The 17593-nt window shown below is 42.6% G+C and overlaps 1 protein-coding gene across 6 annotated transcripts in view; it reads left to right on the top strand.

The window, feature by feature from the left end:
- LOC105478158 (carbonic anhydrase 5B) overlaps window positions 1-17593 on the top strand; it is a 99137-nt gene that overhangs the window by 63035 nt on the left and 18509 nt on the right. For all 6 annotated transcript variants that reach the window (XM_011735205.2, XM_071088550.1, XM_071088551.1 and 3 more), the window contains one exon: window positions 14032-14229. In XM_011735205.2, coding sequence (XP_011733507.1) covers window positions 14032-14229 — 198 coding nt within the window. The remainder of the gene's footprint in view (window positions 1-14031; window positions 14230-17593) is intronic.

Raw genomic sequence — 17593 nt, 5'->3', positions numbered from 1 at the left:
GGCCTCTGCCTACTAGTTGCTAGTAGCACCCTCATGAAGCTATAACAACCAAAACTGTCTGCAGATTGCCAAACATGCTCTGCGTTACTGCCCTGGAGAGGGCAGTTGAGAGGATGGGAAAGGATAATGTGTGTATTTGTGGACAGATAACTTTGAGTTAATGGAGATATGAAATGGCTAAGTATTATCATTAAGGAGGAATTTTTCATGTTTTCTGTTACTTAAAAAACACAGGCACAGAGTTTTCAAATGTTGGGTTGCACTGAGGTCTAGGTTTCTCCATATGGGGTCTCCACTTTGATCCCATATGCACATAATAAAAAGACTGAGTAAGAATGGAATGCTTATAAATTAGTAGTGCTAATCTAGCTACATCCAAGGGCTTGAAACTGCTCCACAAATATATTTTCACTGTAAGTTTATTTTGTTTCCTTCAACATTGACTGTGTTCTTTTTCAAATAAACGGACCAGAGGCATAATAAATTTCTGGTTGCTAGGTGTGGTTTCCTACAAATATGCCACATCCTACCGAGACTGGCTTATTCTGAACACTGGCACTTTGTGGTCTAGGGTTTATATTGCAAAGTATTAGTAGTTTTGCTGTTGTTTTTTTTTTTTTTTTGACAGTTGAAATTGAACATCCAAATCCGGTATGCTTATGTAGTTAGGATAGTTTGCTGCTTTTAATGCTGACAAAAAAACCAAACAGTAGTGGCTTCGGGAGGGGCAGCTTTACTTAGTGAATTTCCCACAACAGATGACATGTTCTTGTTTCTAAGTTACTAGGAAAAACAGGGGACAGTCACCATTTGATTTTGTTTGTAGCATATTACACTGTTCCAACCTGTTTGCCCCAAGAATAATATTGTGGTCTTTGCTGCTCTGGGCCTTTGAGCAGGTCCTATTTCTATGTTCTGTACCCTCATCTGCTCAATTGTAAAGACAGTTCTCATTGTTTCTCACAGCTCGGTACCCCAACAGTAGGCCAGTATACACTTGTGACCAAGAATGACCCCAGATTCTTGAGGGTTTGAAAAGATAACATGTGTTGATGAAAAAAGCCAAACTCTAAAATATTTGAAGAGGTTCATTCTGAGCCAAATATGAGTGACCGTGGCCCATGATATAGCCTCAAGAGGTCCTGAGAACACATGCCCAAGGTGGTTGGGTTACAGCATGGGGGAGACAGAAGTTACAGGCAAGACATAAATCAATACCTGTAAGGTATACATTGTGAGGGCGAAACTCTGATTTTTTTTATCTTGCCCAAATTCCTATCTAAGGGGTCTGGGGAGTCATGCCCCACAAATCACAAATTGTTACCAGATGGGTTTTATTTAACCCATATATCGTGATTTACTTTCCAACCTGACTTTGGCGTAACATTACAAGACAAAGAAGAAAATCAAAATATTTTACCCCAAAACATGTTTCTTTGCCATATTTTGAAATTGCCCTGCAAAGCTGTTCTTTGTGGGGGGGGGATTGTATCTGTAAAGAATCTCTATTAACATAGCTAGATCTTTTTTTTCCAGACCCTCCCAATCCTAAAGAGATTAACTACGATCTGAATAGGCAATATTTCTCATCTATTGTCTCTAAGGGCAGCCACTATAAGACTTCAAAAGAACTTTGGTCTCCACATCTTTTTCTTAACCCGAACCATTCCCTTTCTACCAATCCCAGGTCTTTAGACAAATTCAACCAATTGTCAACCAGAAAATGTTTAAATTTACCTATAGCCTAGAAGCCCCCCCAACCCCCACCCCAGCTCTGAACTGTCCCGCCTTTCTGGACCAAACCAGTGTATTTCTTAAATGTATTTGATTGATGTCTCATGCCTCTCTAAAATGTATAAAAACAAGCTGTACCCTGAGCACCTTGGGCACATGTTCTCAGGTCCATGTGGGAGCTGTGTCACGGGCCACAGTCACCCATATTTGGCCCAGAATAAATCTCTTCAAATATTTACAGAGTTTGACTCTTTTCGTCAACACTTGGTTTGGCCTGGAAAGGTAGGACATCTCTAAGCAGGGGCTTACAGGTCATAAGTAAGTGGATTCAAAGATTTTCTGTTGGCTGGGCGCGGTGGCTCACGCCTGTAATCCCAGCACTTTGGGAGGCCGAGGCGGGCAGATCACAAGGTCAGGAGATCGAGACCACGGTGGAACCCCATCTCTACTAAAAATACAAAAAATTAGCTGGGCACAGTGGCGGGTGCCTGTAGTCCCAGCTACTCAGGAGGCTGAGGCAGGAGAATGGCGTGAACCCGGGAGGTGGGGCTTGCAGTGAGCTGAGATTGCGCCACTGCACTCCAGCCTAGGCGAGAAAAAAACAAAGATTTTCTGTTTGGCTGTTTGGCAGTTGGTTGAAAAAGTTAAGCTTTGCCTAAAGAGTTGAAGTCAACTGAAAGAAATGCTTCAGTTAAGATAAGGGGGATTGTAGAAGCCAAGGTTCTTGTTATGTAGATGAAGCCTCCCATTAGCAGGTTTAGAGAGATTAAATGGTAAAACATCTCTTATGGGACCTTAAAAGGTGTCAGATCTTTCCTGGATCAGGAAGAGACCTGGAAAGGGACAGGGGCTCTCTACAGAATGCACATTTATCCCACAAGGGATGGCTTTGCAGGGCTATTTCAAAATGTGTCAAAGAAATATATTTTGGGATAAGGCTGGGTGCAGTGACTCACGCCTGTAATCCCAGCACTTTGGGAGGCCGAGGCAGGTGGATCACCTGAGGTCAGGAGTTTGAGACCAGCCTGGCCAACATGGTGAAACCCCATCTCTACTAAAAATACAAAAATTAGCCAGGTGTGGTGGCACACACCTGTAATCCCAGCTACTCAGGAGACTGAGGCAAAAGAATCACTTGAACCCAGGAGGCGGAGGTTCCGGGTGAGCTGAGATCACGCCATTGCACTCCAGCCTGGGCGACAAGAGCGAAACTCTCTCCCAAAAAATAAATAAATAAATAAATAAATAAATTTTGGGGTAAAATACTTTGATTTCTTTCAGAGCCTTCTATCTGTCATGTGATGCTATACCAGGGTCAGGTTGGAGGTAGGTATTTTATTGCTACAAAGATTCTATGTCAGCCTTATGATCTCTATTTGAGTGTTAATGCTGGTCAGTTGTGCCTAAACTCTAAAGGGAGGGAGTATAATGAGGCATGCCCAACCTCTCTTCCCCTCTTGGCCTGAACTAGTTCTTCAGGTTTCTTTGGGATCCCCCTGGCCAGGGTAGGGGGATCCATTCAGTCCATTGGGGAGCTTAGAATTTCATTTCTGGTTTGCATGTGCAAAGTCCTTAGCTAGTGCTGTCACATAGTGAGGACTCAGTGTTGGGAGCTACTTCTAGTACTACAATTGTTATCATCATCATAGGCTCAGTGCCTGTCTCAGATGTTTAAATCTGACCCTTTTAAGAGGAGGCAAAGCAGAATAAGGAGTGAATGGAAGTAGGAGGTTGTGGCAAATTCGGAAAGCAGCATTTCAGGTCAGCCCTGTGCTCTGTGCTCATCATATCTTTGCTCCCAAGGCTCTCCACAGATAATCTTTAGCTGTCAACTCAGATTGCTGTTTGCTGTTATCTCAGGTAGCAGACAGTAACTGTTGATAGTCCTAACTTTGGAGACTTGTAATATAATAAGATAAAGATAAAAGCCTATACCTCTTATCCAATGTGGAAATAAAATCAGTTTCCCTTAGGTATCATCTGGTGAAATTTAGTCTAATGGTCACATAAAAAGATTTAGGCATGAGATCTTAGACCATAGGAAAGTGCATTTAATAATTCTTAATTGAATGAAATATAAAGAATATCAGGTAGAATGGAAATGATACTGATTTGTTATTCCAATGATTCTTAATATTCATTATCTCCTTACTTGTAGAAGAAAGAGAAACCCGTTAGGATAATAGGGACTAAAGAAGCCAGCACTGTATAAAATGTAGCCACTAACCCCATGTGGGTATTTACATGTAAATATTTTTTTTTTTTTTTTTTTTTTTTTTGAGACGGAGTCTTGCTCAGTCACCCAGGCTGCAGTGCGGTGGCGCGATCTCGGCTCACTGCAAGCTCCGCCTCCCGGGTTCTCGCCATTCTCCTGCCTCAGCCTCCCGAGTAGCTGGGACTATAGGCGCCCGCCACTACGCCCAGCTAGTTTTTTGTATTTTTAGTAGAGACGGGGTTTCACCGTGTTAGACAGGATGGTCTCGATCTCCCGACCTCGTGATCCGCCCGTCTCGGCCTCCCAAAGTGCTGGGATTACAGGCTTGAGCCACCGCGCCCGGCCTTACATGTAAATTTAAATTCATTAAAATTTTATAGCTACCTATGCCTAGATCTTAATATACTGGACATTTCTGTCATCAGAGAAAGTTCTATTTGACAGCAGTAATCGATATCATAACTGTACTGTGTTTGAAAGTTATTCTATTATTTCTCCAATTAATTTTGAAGAATACAAATAAAGCCTGGAGAGTAATAAAAAGCTTCTTTTGCAGTGTTTTCACAAAGAATTCTGAAATATAGACTCAGGATGCCCCTAGATTGTCTTTATTAACATGCAAGTAACCTTGAGAAAAAATGAGCTGATTAAGAGCCACTTAGAATTGCATTAATGGCCTCAGGGTTATCTTCAGCTGCCTGAGACTGACAAATAGCCCTGGAACTGACCATCAGGAAATGTGAGCTTTAGTCTCCTGTGCTGATAACTGCACAGGGAGGTATCCTGTGGCTAATGGACTCGGCATCCAAGTGCCTTTTATAGCCCTGATGATGCTCTAACAAGGCAATTTGTGATTCTGCGATCATCCTCAACCAAGTCATATGGAGGGTCCCAGTGTATACACCCATCACTGTATTAAGGCCAAGGCCTACACGGGTCGTCTTCAGCAACATGAGGAAGTAGACATCCCTCATAAAAAGGGCAGTACATAGCAAGGAACCAAATAAAAAGACATGAGGGTATAAGGCAATGCTTTCTGGTAGATAAATAAAGTAAACCACAAATATGAGCCATATAGGTCATTCTATATTTTCTAATAGGCCAGGTACAGTGGCTCATGCCTGTAAGCCCAGGACTTTGGGAGGCCAAGTGGGGAGGATCGCTTGAGGCCAGGAGTTTGAGACCTGCCTGGGCAGCATAGCAACACCCCATCTCTTCAATAAAATAAAATAAAAATATGAGTAATTCTATATTTTGTAATAACCGCATCTTAAAAAGTACAAGTAAACAGGTCAAATTAATTTGACTAATATATTTTATTTAACCCAATATATCTAAAATATTATCACTTTAATATGAAATAAATATAAGAATTATAAATTAAATTTTAATATTTATTTTGTACTGAGCCTTCGAAGTTCCTCGTATTGTACATTTATATAGTACATCTCAATTTAGGCTAGCACACAGGGACAGTGCTACCATATCGGGGAGCTCAGGAACAGAGATAATAGGTGTTAAGGAGTAAGAACAGATGAAAGATGCTTTATTTAGGGTGGGAGTGTGAGAGAAGGGGCTTGAACTGACCTTGAAAACCTAGTAGAATTTTAAGGAACAAACGAATAACAGATAGATACGATTAGGTGAACCTAAGAAGTATTCAGGGTAAACCAGCTTGCCTGGTAGAGAGATGGTGGCTGTGAGGTAATGGGCAGAGAGCCTTGGTATCAATTTGTTTGGTTTTCTGTATCAGTAAAATAAGCATTTAGTACCTCTTCTGTGCCTGGTACCAAGTGAAGCCCTGGAGACTAGAAAAAGTAGAGTACACAGACCTCATGGGCTTGGAGTTGACACAGACCCTTTGGGCAGATAAAGCAAACACAGATTATGTGAGGAATGGTTGGGTGCTAAATGGTGTGAAAGCAAATTCAGTGTGTGTTCAGAAAAAGCAAAGCTCAGAGTGGTTGGAGAATATGTCATCAGGGAAATTAGACTTGAACTGGAAAAGATTTCTTTTGGGAATCTGGAAAGATTTCCAGACTTGAACTGGAAAAGATTTCTTAAGGAAAAGGAAGGGCTTCTAAGCACAAGCCAAAGTGGGGCTAAAGGCCAGGCATGGGGGCTCATGCCTGTAATCCTAGCACTTTGGAAGGCCAAGACAGGAAGATAGCTTGAGCCCAGGAGTTCAAGACCAGCCTGGGCAACATAGCGAGACCCTATCTCTACAAAAAATTTTATTTAAAAAGTTTTTTAAAACCCAAGTAGACGGCTGGGTGCGGTGGCTCACACCTGTAATCCCAGCACTTTGGGAGGCCGAGGCGGGTGGATCACGAGGTCAGGAGTTTGAGACCAGCCTGGCCAAGATGGTGAAACCCCATCTCTACTAAAAATACCAAAAATTAGGCCAGGTCCGGTGGCTCACGCCTGTAATCCCAGCACTTTGGGAGGCCAAGGCGGGCAGATCACAAGGTCAAGAGATTGAGACGACCATACTGGCTAACATGGTGAAACCCTGTCTCTACTAAAAAATACAAAAATTAGCTGGGCGTCATGGTGGGTGCCTGTAGTCCCAGCTACTCGGGAGGCTGAGACAGGAGAATCGCTTGAACCCAGGAGTCAGAGGTTGCAGTGAGCTGAGATCGTGCTACTGCACTCCAGCCTGGCGACAGAGTGAGACTCCATCTCAAAAACAAACAAACAAACAAACAACAATTTAAAAAAACACACAAAAATTAGCCAGGCATGGTGACGGGCGCCTGTAATCCCAGCTACTCAGGAGGCTGAGGCAGGAGAATCGCTTGAACCCGGGAGGCGGAGGTTGCAGTAAACCGAGATCATGCCACTGCACTCTAGCCTGGGTGACAAAGCGAGGAGACTCTGTCTCAATAAAACAAACAAAAAACCAAAGTAGACATAAACTTATGTAGGTAGGCAGTTGTAAGAAGAGTAGCTTGCTAAGGGGAATAACATGACAAGAAAAGTAGCATAGGAACACCAGAGTTTGGGAAGAATGAGGAAAATGAGATTAGATAAGTGAGATGGGTTCTAATAGGAAAACCTGGGCATTGAACTTGGAAGTTACAACTTGATATACTGTCTTTAGCATAGCAGCAATGTGACAAAGGTAGTTATGTAGGAAAATTGCTGAGTGGCAGAACTCAGGAGTAGAGGAGAGTTAGAGGAGGAAATCAACCAAGAGGCTTTGTATGAAGTCTGGGGTTTAGGGTTCTGAACTAGGCTGCTGTGCTGAGCAAGGCGAAGAAGAGATAAACCTGAATGATTCTTAAAGAAAAATAATGAAATAAAGCAAAAAGGAGAAACGAACTGTCTTACTCTGTTTGGGCTGCCATAACAAAGTAACTCAGGCTGAATAATTTATACACAACAGAAATTTGTTGCTCACAGTTCCGGAGGCCAGGAAGTCCAAAAAACCAAGGTGCCAGTAGATTCAGTGTCTGATGAGGGTTCTCTCTGCTTCAAAGAATTTGTCTTCTTGCTGCATCCTCATATGGCGGAAGGAGCTCAGGAGCTTTCTCAGGCCTCTTTTATGAGGGTATTCATCCTGTTCATAAGGGCTTTGCCTTCGTGACATAGTCACCTCCCAAAGGCCTCAGCTCTTAATACCATCACCTTGGGGAAAAGGATTTCAGTGTGTACATTTTTTGTTTTTTTGTTTTTTTGTTTTTTTTGAGACAGGATCTTGCTCTGTCACCCAGACTGGAGTGCAGTGGCACAATCTCAGCTCACTGCAACCTCCGCCTGCCGGGTTCAAGAGATTCTCCTGCCTCAGCCTCTCAAGTAGCTGGGACTACAGGCATGAGCCACCACACCCAGCTAATTTTTTATTTTTTACTAGAGATGGGATCTCCCCATGTTGGCCAGGCTGGTCTCAAACTACTGACCTCAAGTGATCTGCCCACCTTGGCCTGCCAAAGTGTTGGGATTACAGGTGCAAGCCACCACTGCCTGAGTTAATTTTGAGGAGACGCCTACATTCACACCATAGCACAAATCTTCCCAGTGATGCTTCTCATCTTATTCCGTCCACAAGTATTCACCGAAAGTCAGCTGGCTCACAGAGTAGTGAGGAAGGCAGATAATTAGACACATATGCATATAATTATAACTGCACCCATGTAATAAATGTCATGAAAGAAAAATCGGAGTGCTATGATTAAAAAATGAAGTGATCATATTATAAGAGAGTAGCCAGAGATCACTTTGTCAAGGAGGTGACAATTAAGCCCAAGACCTAAAGATAATGGGGGCTAGCCCTGAGCCAAATGAGGGTAATTGATTTCTGTGGAGGAGGAGCACGAAGAAAGGGACTAAGGCAGGAATGAGCTTTCCATGTTTCAGGGGCTAAAAGGACAGCGCCAAAGCTGGGGAAATAGGTGGTTGCAGCAAACTGAATGTTCATGACCCCGTAACATTTATATGTTGAAATCCTAACCCCCAAGGTGATGATATTAAGAGTTGGGGCTTTGGGGAGGTGATTAGATCATGAGGGCAGAGCTCTCATGAATAGGATTAGTTCCCGATATAAAAGAGACCCCAGAGAGCCCCCTCGTACCTTCTACCATTTGAAGACAGCAAGGAGGCTGTCTATGAACCAGAAAGCAGGCCCTTGCCAGACACCCAGTCTGCTGGTGCCTTGATCTTGGACTTCCCAGACTCCAGAACTGTGAGAAATAAATTTCTCTTATTTATAAGCCACCTAGTCTATGACATTCTGTCATAGCAGGCTGAATGGACTAAGACAGTGCTAAAGCACAAAATAAATCAAACCTAGGACTACTCATATAAACAACTAAAATCAAGCACTTCCTCAACATGGAATCTTCTGCAGGGCTTTTGTTGCCCATCAGCTACGAATTACTGACACCTTTTTTTTTTTTGAGACGGAGTCTTGCCCTGTCGCCGAGGCTGGAGTGCAATGACACAATCTCGGCTCACTGCAACCTCCACCTCCTGGGTTCAAGCGATTCTCCTGCCTCAACCTACCGAGTAGCTGGGATTATAAGCACGCACCACCACATCCAGCTAATTATTTTGTATCTTTAGTAGAGATGGGGTTTAACCATGTTGGCCAGGCGGGTCTTGAACTCCTGACCTCAGGTGATCCGCCTGCCTCAGCCTCCCAAAGTGCTAGGATTACAGGCACGAGCCACCGCACCCGGCCGACACCTTTTTAATAACAGTGTGTCTTTGTTAACATAAACCACAGTTGATAAAATCACTGTCTATTTCATTTTCCCTATACAAGAAGAACCTGAAAATGAAGCTTCTGTTAAACCACTTAATCATCACCCCATTATCTTTAGGTCTTGGGCTTAATTGTCACCTCCTTGACAAAGTGATCTCTGGCTACTCTCTTATAATATGATCACTTCATATTATAATTTTTTAATCATAGCACTCCGATTTTTCTTTCATGACATTTATTACATGGGTGCAGTTATAATTATATGCATATGTGTCTAATTATCTGCCTTCCTCACTGCTCTGTGAGCCAGCTGCCTTTCGGTGAATACTTGTGGATGGAATAAGATGAGAAGCATCACTGGGAAGATTTGTGCTATGGTGTGAATGTAGGCGTCTCCTCAAAATTTAGCCAGGCAGCGGTGGCTTGCACCTGTATTTTTTTTTTTTAATAATTTAAATAATTTCTTATTTTTGAGGTAAAATATGAGCAACTACCAGGAAATTGTTTTGATCTGATTTTTCCTTAAATAGAGGAAAAGGAGGGGAGTAGGAGAGAACAAAAGTGTCAGTTTATCTTTAGCAAAACAAGCCGTTGGCAAAAAATTGGCTTCAGTAAGGGGAGAGTGACCAAGGACCCCCTCCCCACACAGTAAGTTGGATGGTCTAACCTAGATGGCGTAGTTTAGTAAAGAAGGAGGTGGGTAGGAGGAAAGAAAACCTGGAAGCTGAACTTGTAAACTCAAGGGCATAAATTGATCGTGTCATTATGGTCATTAAAGAGCAATTGCAGGAATAGGCCCAGTTTTCTTGGGCTGGTATTTGCATGAGTGTGAGTGTTGATACTTCCCATTTCATGAATGAGATGGGGAACAATTAAGGGTGACCAAGGCATCGTCTTAGGTACCTAATCACTCCAGTTCTTCCCTAGTCTTCACAGGAGACCCTCATTGAATGGCTTTGAAGAGTGTGAATTCTCAAATTATCAACCACAGTCTGAGTGTCTCAGAGGGGAAGGTGCATAGTCTCTTTTTTTCAGGAATCTTTAAAAACAGAATCAGGGCCTTTCAAGGGCTTTCTAGAAGTTTAAAAATTAACATAATTTGAATCATTTTTCAGATCGTTTGAATCCTTGCAAATCATTTGAATTTGAGCTTTTTTCCCCCTAACAATGGCAGTTGGATATGTTACAGGGCATATGTTTATTTTATTTTTTGTTTTTGCCTTTAAAAGAGATGTTTATTCATCATGCATATGAATCCAAGTGTTTGGGTGGATATAACAGAACCAAATGTAACAGAAATTTAAGATCATCTTTCCCTCTAAGATGAAAAATATATGATATTTTACTGGATAAAATTACTAAACATTTTTAGACCCTGAGGTTGTATATTTTATGATGTTGGCTGCTGCATAGTTGCCATGATTGCTTTTTCAAATTGTTAATTTCTTTCTTTTTAAAAATGTCCATTTTTATTTTACATTCAGGGGTTACATATGCAGATTTGTTACATGGGTATATTGCATGGTGATGAGGTTGGGCTTCTATTGATCCTGTCACCCAGATAGTGAACATAGTACCTAATAGGATGTTTTCCAGAAGGGCATATGTTTAATAAGATACCACAGGGCAACAAAAAAGGAGGAAGATGTGGCTCCTGCCCACAAGGAATTTGCATTCTAATTAGATTATGACAGTATAGCCCAGATTCTGTTTCCGATGTGCCAGTTCATGTGCATTTTCCATTTTAGATTTCTGAAACAGAAACTTCTTGTTCTTTAAAGTTCTTGTTCATCACAAGTTGTTTTATACTAAGGAAAGAAAAAAAAAACACACACAGAACATTGGGTTCAGATCTCTCCAGAAATGAGAGTACTGCATTATATGAAGAAATAGAAAGAGAAGAATATTATGAGTTTGCATGCACCTTTTATCTTTAGACCAGGGTTTCTCAACTTTGGCACTATTGGCTTTTGGATCAGAATGGTTTTCTTCTGGGAGCCCATCCTGTGCATTGTAGGATGTTTAGCAGCATCTCTGGCCTCTAACCACTAGATGTCACTAGCATGCTCTCCCAGTTTTGCCATCTGAAAATGTCTCCAGACATTGCCAAATGTTTTTGGGGGACTGAATTGTTCTCTCTGTTGAAAACCACTGATTTAGGCACTCTCAGGAGAGCTCTTTGTCTGTATTGCTGGAGCACTTTTATAAATAAAACAAAACAAAACAAAACACTAAGACACGAAGGTTAAGATACTGATTTACGGTCAGGCACAGTGGTTCACGCCTGTAATCCCAGCACTTTGGGAGGCCGAGGTGGGTGGATCACTTGAGACCAGGAGTTCAAGTCCAGCCTGGCCAACATGGCGAAACCCCATTTCTACTAAAAATACACAAAAGTTAGCTGGGTGTGGTGGCATGCGCCTGTAATCCCAGTTACTCAGGAGGCTGAGGCAGGAGAATCACTTGAACCCAGGAGGCAGAGGTTGCAGTGAGCCAAGATCATGCCACTGCACTCCAGCCTGGGAGACAGAGCAAGACTCCATCTAAAAAAAAAAAAAAAGAGAGATTGACTTCCAGCTTTCAGTAATTACTGAAGGAAGAGGATTATCTGCTCCGTCAGAGTAAACCAGGGGCAGGTTTCTGCTTTTTATGGAAATAGGAGGATGATGCTGCCACTGATGGGGGATTTGACAGAGTAACAAAACAACTACCTTAGTCTCATCCTTTTTTTTTTTTTTTTTTTTGAGACAGTCTTACTCTGTCACTCAGGCTGGAGTGTAGTGGCGCAGTCTCGGCTCACTGCAACCTCCATCTCCCGGGTTCAAGCTATTCTCCTGCCTCAGCCTCCCGAGTAGCTGGGACTACAGGAGTGTGCCACCATACCCGGCTAATTTTTTTTTGTATTTTTTATAGAGATGGGGTTTCACCGTGTCTTGATCTCCTGACCTCGTGATCTGCCAAAGTGCTGGGATTACAGGCGTGAGCCACCGCGCCCGGCCAGTCTCATCCTTATTCTTAGTGGTAGGGCGAGATGCAGAGGGTCGTTGGTAATGATTTCTCTCATGTTTCTCCTAGTTTTCCTGTTGTTCTTGATTCTACCCATCCATGGTACTTCTAAAGGACAGGGAACTGGATCACCCCAAACTGATACACATTGGTTCTGCTCATCACACATGGGGGTCTCAACAGGCCGATCTGTGTTATCAGCAAGTCTGCTGATACTTATCAGGGACTTGCTACAGAGACCTGGTGCTTGACTCTGGAGGACAATCAGCATCAGCAATGTCTTCAGTGCCTGTGGGGGATGAATTGTATGTGTACACCTTAATAGATAATCTCCACATCCCTGTGACACACTGCGACCCCCAGGGACCTTAGCAATGCCGATGTTCTACCCAGGTTTTGCAGGATGGCTGCCTGGTCCTCAGAGTTTGCTTACATAGGAGGTGAACTCAACTCAGCATGCACAGTTATGTGGGGCGAGCATCTTACAGGATGCAGGCTATGCAAGCCTTGATTTCTACCAGCCAACCAATTAAACACTGACAATACTGATTGAATGTTTCCTTTCCCAAAGTTCTCCCATTTCCTTTTTTGAAAATAAATCTGTTATTGAAGATTGAATTAATTTGTCTTTGTATTTAAAGCCACTTTGGGGAGTTGGGGCTTGGGAAATTCTCAATGAAGAAAAGAAACTCATTTATGAATACCCTATTTCCACGTGGCACTAAACTCCATGCATTATGCTGTGATCACAGCACAGATTGCACTTGGTTTAGGTGAGCTTAGTAGGCAGACTGAGATGTGTTGGTTTTGCAAGATGCCAAAATGCTATTCCTCTGCCAGGTGCTCTCTGACCTATCTTTATCCTCTACTTTTGTCTATCGATTAAACCCCTAAGTGGCTGTATTGGTCAGGGTTCTCCAGAAGCAGAATCAATAAGGTATATAGATAGAGAGATAGATGAGCGGGAATTTATTAGTGGCAATTGCTCACACGATTATAGAGGCTGAGAAGTTCCATCTGCAAGCCAGAGACCCTGAGATACTGGTAGTATGGGACAGTCCAAGGCAAAGGCCTCAGAACCAGGGAAGCTGATGGTATACCTATCAGTTTGAGGCCAAATGCCTGAGAACCCAGAGAGGTGCTGGTGTTAGTTCTGGAGTCCAAAGGCTGGGAAGCCTGTAGCTGTTACCCAAGGACAGGAGCAGAAGAGTGTATCCAAGATCCAGCAGATAGATGGGTACATTCAGTTTTTCCATGTTTTTGTTCTCTCTGGGCCCCCAGCAGTTTGGATGATACCTGCCCACATTGAGGGCGAATCTTTCCCACCTAGTCCACTCAGAATTACATGCTGGTCTCCTCTGTAAACACGCCCAGAGACACACCCCAAAATAATGCTTTACCAGGTTTCTAGGTATTCTTTAATCTAGTCAAGTCAACACCTAAAAGTAACTATCACAGTGGCTAATTCCTAAGGCTTTTAGTTTCCATTAGCCCTGACAGGTTCTCCAGAAGTACAGTAGACAGGCTTTGTTTTCTTTTTTTCTTTTGAGACATGGTTTGGGTCTGTCGCCCAGGCTGGAGTGCAGTGGTGCGATCATGGCTCACAACAGCCTTGACCTCCTGGGCTCAAGCAATCCTCCCACTTTAGCCTCCCTGGTAGCTAGGACTACAGGTGTGTACCACCACGCCTGGATAATTTTTTTTGTATATTTTGTAGAGACAGGGTTTCACCGTGTTTCCTAGGCTGGTCTCGAACTCCTGGCCTCAAGTGATCCACCCGCCTTACCCTCCCAAAGTGCTGGGATTATAGGAGTGAGCCACCACACTCGGTCCAACAGTCTTGATAATAGCCTGACCTGCTTTCTCCTAGTGCATCCACTCTGGGAGAGCGTGGACCTGGTTCCCGGGGGTGATCGACAGTCACCCATCAACATTCGGTGGAGGGACAGTGTTTATGATCCCGACTTAAAACCGCTCACCATCTCTTATGACCCAGCCACCTGCCTCCACGTCTGGAATAATGGGTACTCTTTCCTCGTGGAATTTGAAGATTCTACAGATAAATCAGGTGAGGGCAAGATCTGGTGGTCTTGTAAGGAGTTAAAGAAACAGTGTCATGTTAACACGGACACATCAAATTCTCGCCATGACAGTATTGACCTCTTTGTTAGCAATGGCAAGGAACTCATTGATCTTAACTTTTTGAATGTGTGAAAAAAATTCCTTCTAGTTTTTATGCGTATTTTCTTCAACTAGTATAGGTAGTATTTTTAATTAATAAATTTATCTCTCTCTCTCTATGTATAGATTTACAATTGGTATAGAGCATAGGTGTGAAATGGAAGTTTTGCCAGAAATTTATTTTGTATGTGTATATTGAATATGTACTAATTTTTTCCTTTGCTTGTTGACTTTACGAGAACTTTTACATTAAACAGTAACACTGTTTAATCAGATTTAACTTAGCAGATTACAATACACTTGAAATGGGGCCAAAAGAATAGTCATGTGTGCATTAGGTTGCAAAGACTAGTCATATATTAGAGAAATGGAAATTATGATCTGGTAATTTTGTTAAATAAACAGTGTTACCTACCTAGTTTAAAAGAACACTTTAAAAGAGTTTTTCGGGGCCGGGTGCGGTGGCTCAAGCCTGTAATCCCAGCACTCTGGGAGGCCGAGACGGGTGGATCACGAGGTCAGGAGATCGAGACCATCCTGGCTAACACGATGAAACCCCATCTCTACTAAAAAACACAAAAAACCAGCCGGGCGAGGTGGCGGGCGCCTGTAGTCCCAGCTACTTGGGAGGCTGAGGCAGGAGAATGGTGTAAACCCAGGAGCCGGAGCTTGCAGTGAGCTGAGATCCGGCCACTGCACTCCAGCCTGGGCAACAGAGCGAGACTCTGTCTCAAAAAAAGAAAAAAAAAAGAGTTTTTCAAATTCAAATATTATGTTGATTTTGAATCTTTCTTTAACCTTCCTGGATATAAACTAATGTGAATGATTTCAAAGTTTACCTGAAACTTCTTAGTATCTGTGGAAGATAGAAGGTGGCTAATTTTGTGAAGATTTATTTTCCCTTTTTTTGTTGTTGTTTGCGTGTTTGTTTTACTGCATTTGATGATGTCAAATAGTCCAAATTAGTCTCAAAATAATTATTATTCGAAATAGTTTAAAGTAGTCATCAACTAGTGGTAATTTTGCCAACTTTCCCCCATACCCCTCCATATCCCTCACTCCCCACTGCAGGATCCAAAGGCGTTTTTGGTTGTCACAACTTGGGAAACAAAATTGGCGTCTAGTGTGTCAAAGTCGGGGATGCCGCTAAAGATCCTACAGTGCACCAGATAACCTTAACGAAGAGTTATCTAGCCTCCAGTATCAATAGAGCTAAAACTGAGAAATCTTGATCTCAAGGAAACTTGTTTTCTCTCATGAATGTTAGGAAATGAGTCCATAAAAATGATAATGAGGCCAGGAGCGGTGGATTACGCCTGTAATCTCAGCACTTTGGGAGGCCGAGGTGGGCGGATTGCCTGAGCTCAGGAGTTCGAGATCACCCTGGGCAACATGGTGAAACCCCGTCTTTACTGAAATACAAAACATTAGTCAGGTGTGGTGGTGCATGCCTGTAATCCCAGCTACTTGGGAGGCTGAAACAGGAGAATTACTTGAACCCGGTAGGCGGAGTTTGCAGTGAGCCAAGATCGCACCACTGCACCCCAGCCTGGTGTTAGAGTGAGAGTCTGTCTCAAAAAAAAAAAAAAAAAAAGTAAATATTCACTCTTGCATTTATTCTGGCTCTGAGTCTCAATTGTGTCTTTATTTTCTTTGTATTTTGCTAGTGGTGCTCTGATACTTAGACCTGGCACTCTGGCCCAACTACAAACAGACTGCTCCTCCAATGGGCTTAATCTGTCTCTGGTTTTCTCCCTTCTGATATATTTCTCTGCTATGATTCAGAGGGTATTTGAGTCTGTCTTTAAGGGTTTAGGTGTCTCCATGTCCCCAACTTTCCTTTCTTCTCCATGGTATGACACAGCCCCCAAACCATGAACATCTTACTTTCATATCTCAAAGTAGGAAATTCTTTTTCCTCCCAGATTCATGGGCATCTTTCTTCCCCCCTTTTTTTGCATAAAGTTATTTATTTAAATTTTATATCTGTGAATTCACAGGTTGATGTGTTTCATTATATTGTTTCTAACTCTCTTAAAGTAACTTACTATATAAGTAAAAGCTTCTTGTACCACGTAAAACCATCTCGTGTGCCATCAGCGGTATGTGTACCATGCTTAGGGAAACATTGTTTAAGGCCACCTGGGTCTGTTGGTGGAACAGCTAGAGAAGGGAGGAATAAAAAAGATAAGAAAGAAAAATGATATTGATGTATGTTCTTTTAAAATATATTTAGTGGGTATAAGTTTAGTTTTGTTTTGTTACATGGATATATTGTGTAGTGGTGAAGTCTGGGCTTTTAGTATACCCATCATCACGCATCTTTCTTAATTTCCCCAAAACTCTAGAGTGTGCCCCCTTCTCAACTGGAAGCCCATAATATTACCTTGTTTATACGGATTCCAGAAATTTTCAAAACAACAAGCTAAATTCCTGTGTTTTGGATGACTATCTGGCACTCTGGTGAGCTCTACTTGTCCCCTTGCGGCTCTACCATTATCCCTGCCAGATGTAAACTAATGGGCAGACCCAGTCTATAGGATACCAACTCTCATCCATTTACTCTGCATGCATAGCAATCCTTTTGAATTCTCAACCCCATCTAGGGCCCTAGCAGCCTGCTTTCTTCTGGGGATCCTTTGTATTGGTCAGCTTTCTAAAGCCCTTGACAGTATAGGGACTCTCTGTTGCCAATATATCATTGCTTCGTTGAGTTGGAAGTCTTAGAAAGTTGCTTAATGAGTTTCTTAACCAAGTGACTTGAGCCCAAGAACTTTTAGAGCAAATAGCTATTTTATTTTTTAGTCCTGTCTTTTTCTTTTGAACAACAGATTCTAGAATTTTTTTTTTTTTTTTTTTTTTTTGGAGGCAGGGTCTCACTCTGTTGCCCAGGCTGGTGTGCAGTGGCATGATCGCAGCTCACTGCAGCCTCAACCTCCTGGACTCAAGCAATCCTCCCACCTCAGTCTCCTGAGTAGCTGGGACTACAAGTGTGGACTACATGTGCCACCACGCTTGGCTAATTTTTTTGTTTGTTTGTTTTTGTTTTTGAGATGGAGTTTTGCTCTTGTTGCCCAGGTTGGAGTGCAGTGGCGTGATCTCGGCTCACTGCAACCTCTGCCTCCCGGGTTCAAGTGATTCTCCCACCTCAGCCTCCTGAGTAGCTGGGATTACAGGCGCCTGCCGCTACACCCTGCTAATTTTTGGTATTTGTAGTAGAGACAGGGTTTCACCATGTTGGCCAGGCTGGT

The sequence above is a fragment of the Macaca nemestrina genome, chromosome X, assembly GCF_043159975.1.
Source record: "Macaca nemestrina isolate mMacNem1 chromosome X, mMacNem.hap1, whole genome shotgun sequence".
Classification (NCBI taxonomy): domain Eukaryota; kingdom Metazoa; phylum Chordata; class Mammalia; order Primates; family Cercopithecidae; genus Macaca; species Macaca nemestrina.
Note: the sequence above shows the minus strand (reverse complement) of the source record. Positions and strands in the feature narration are given on the sequence as shown.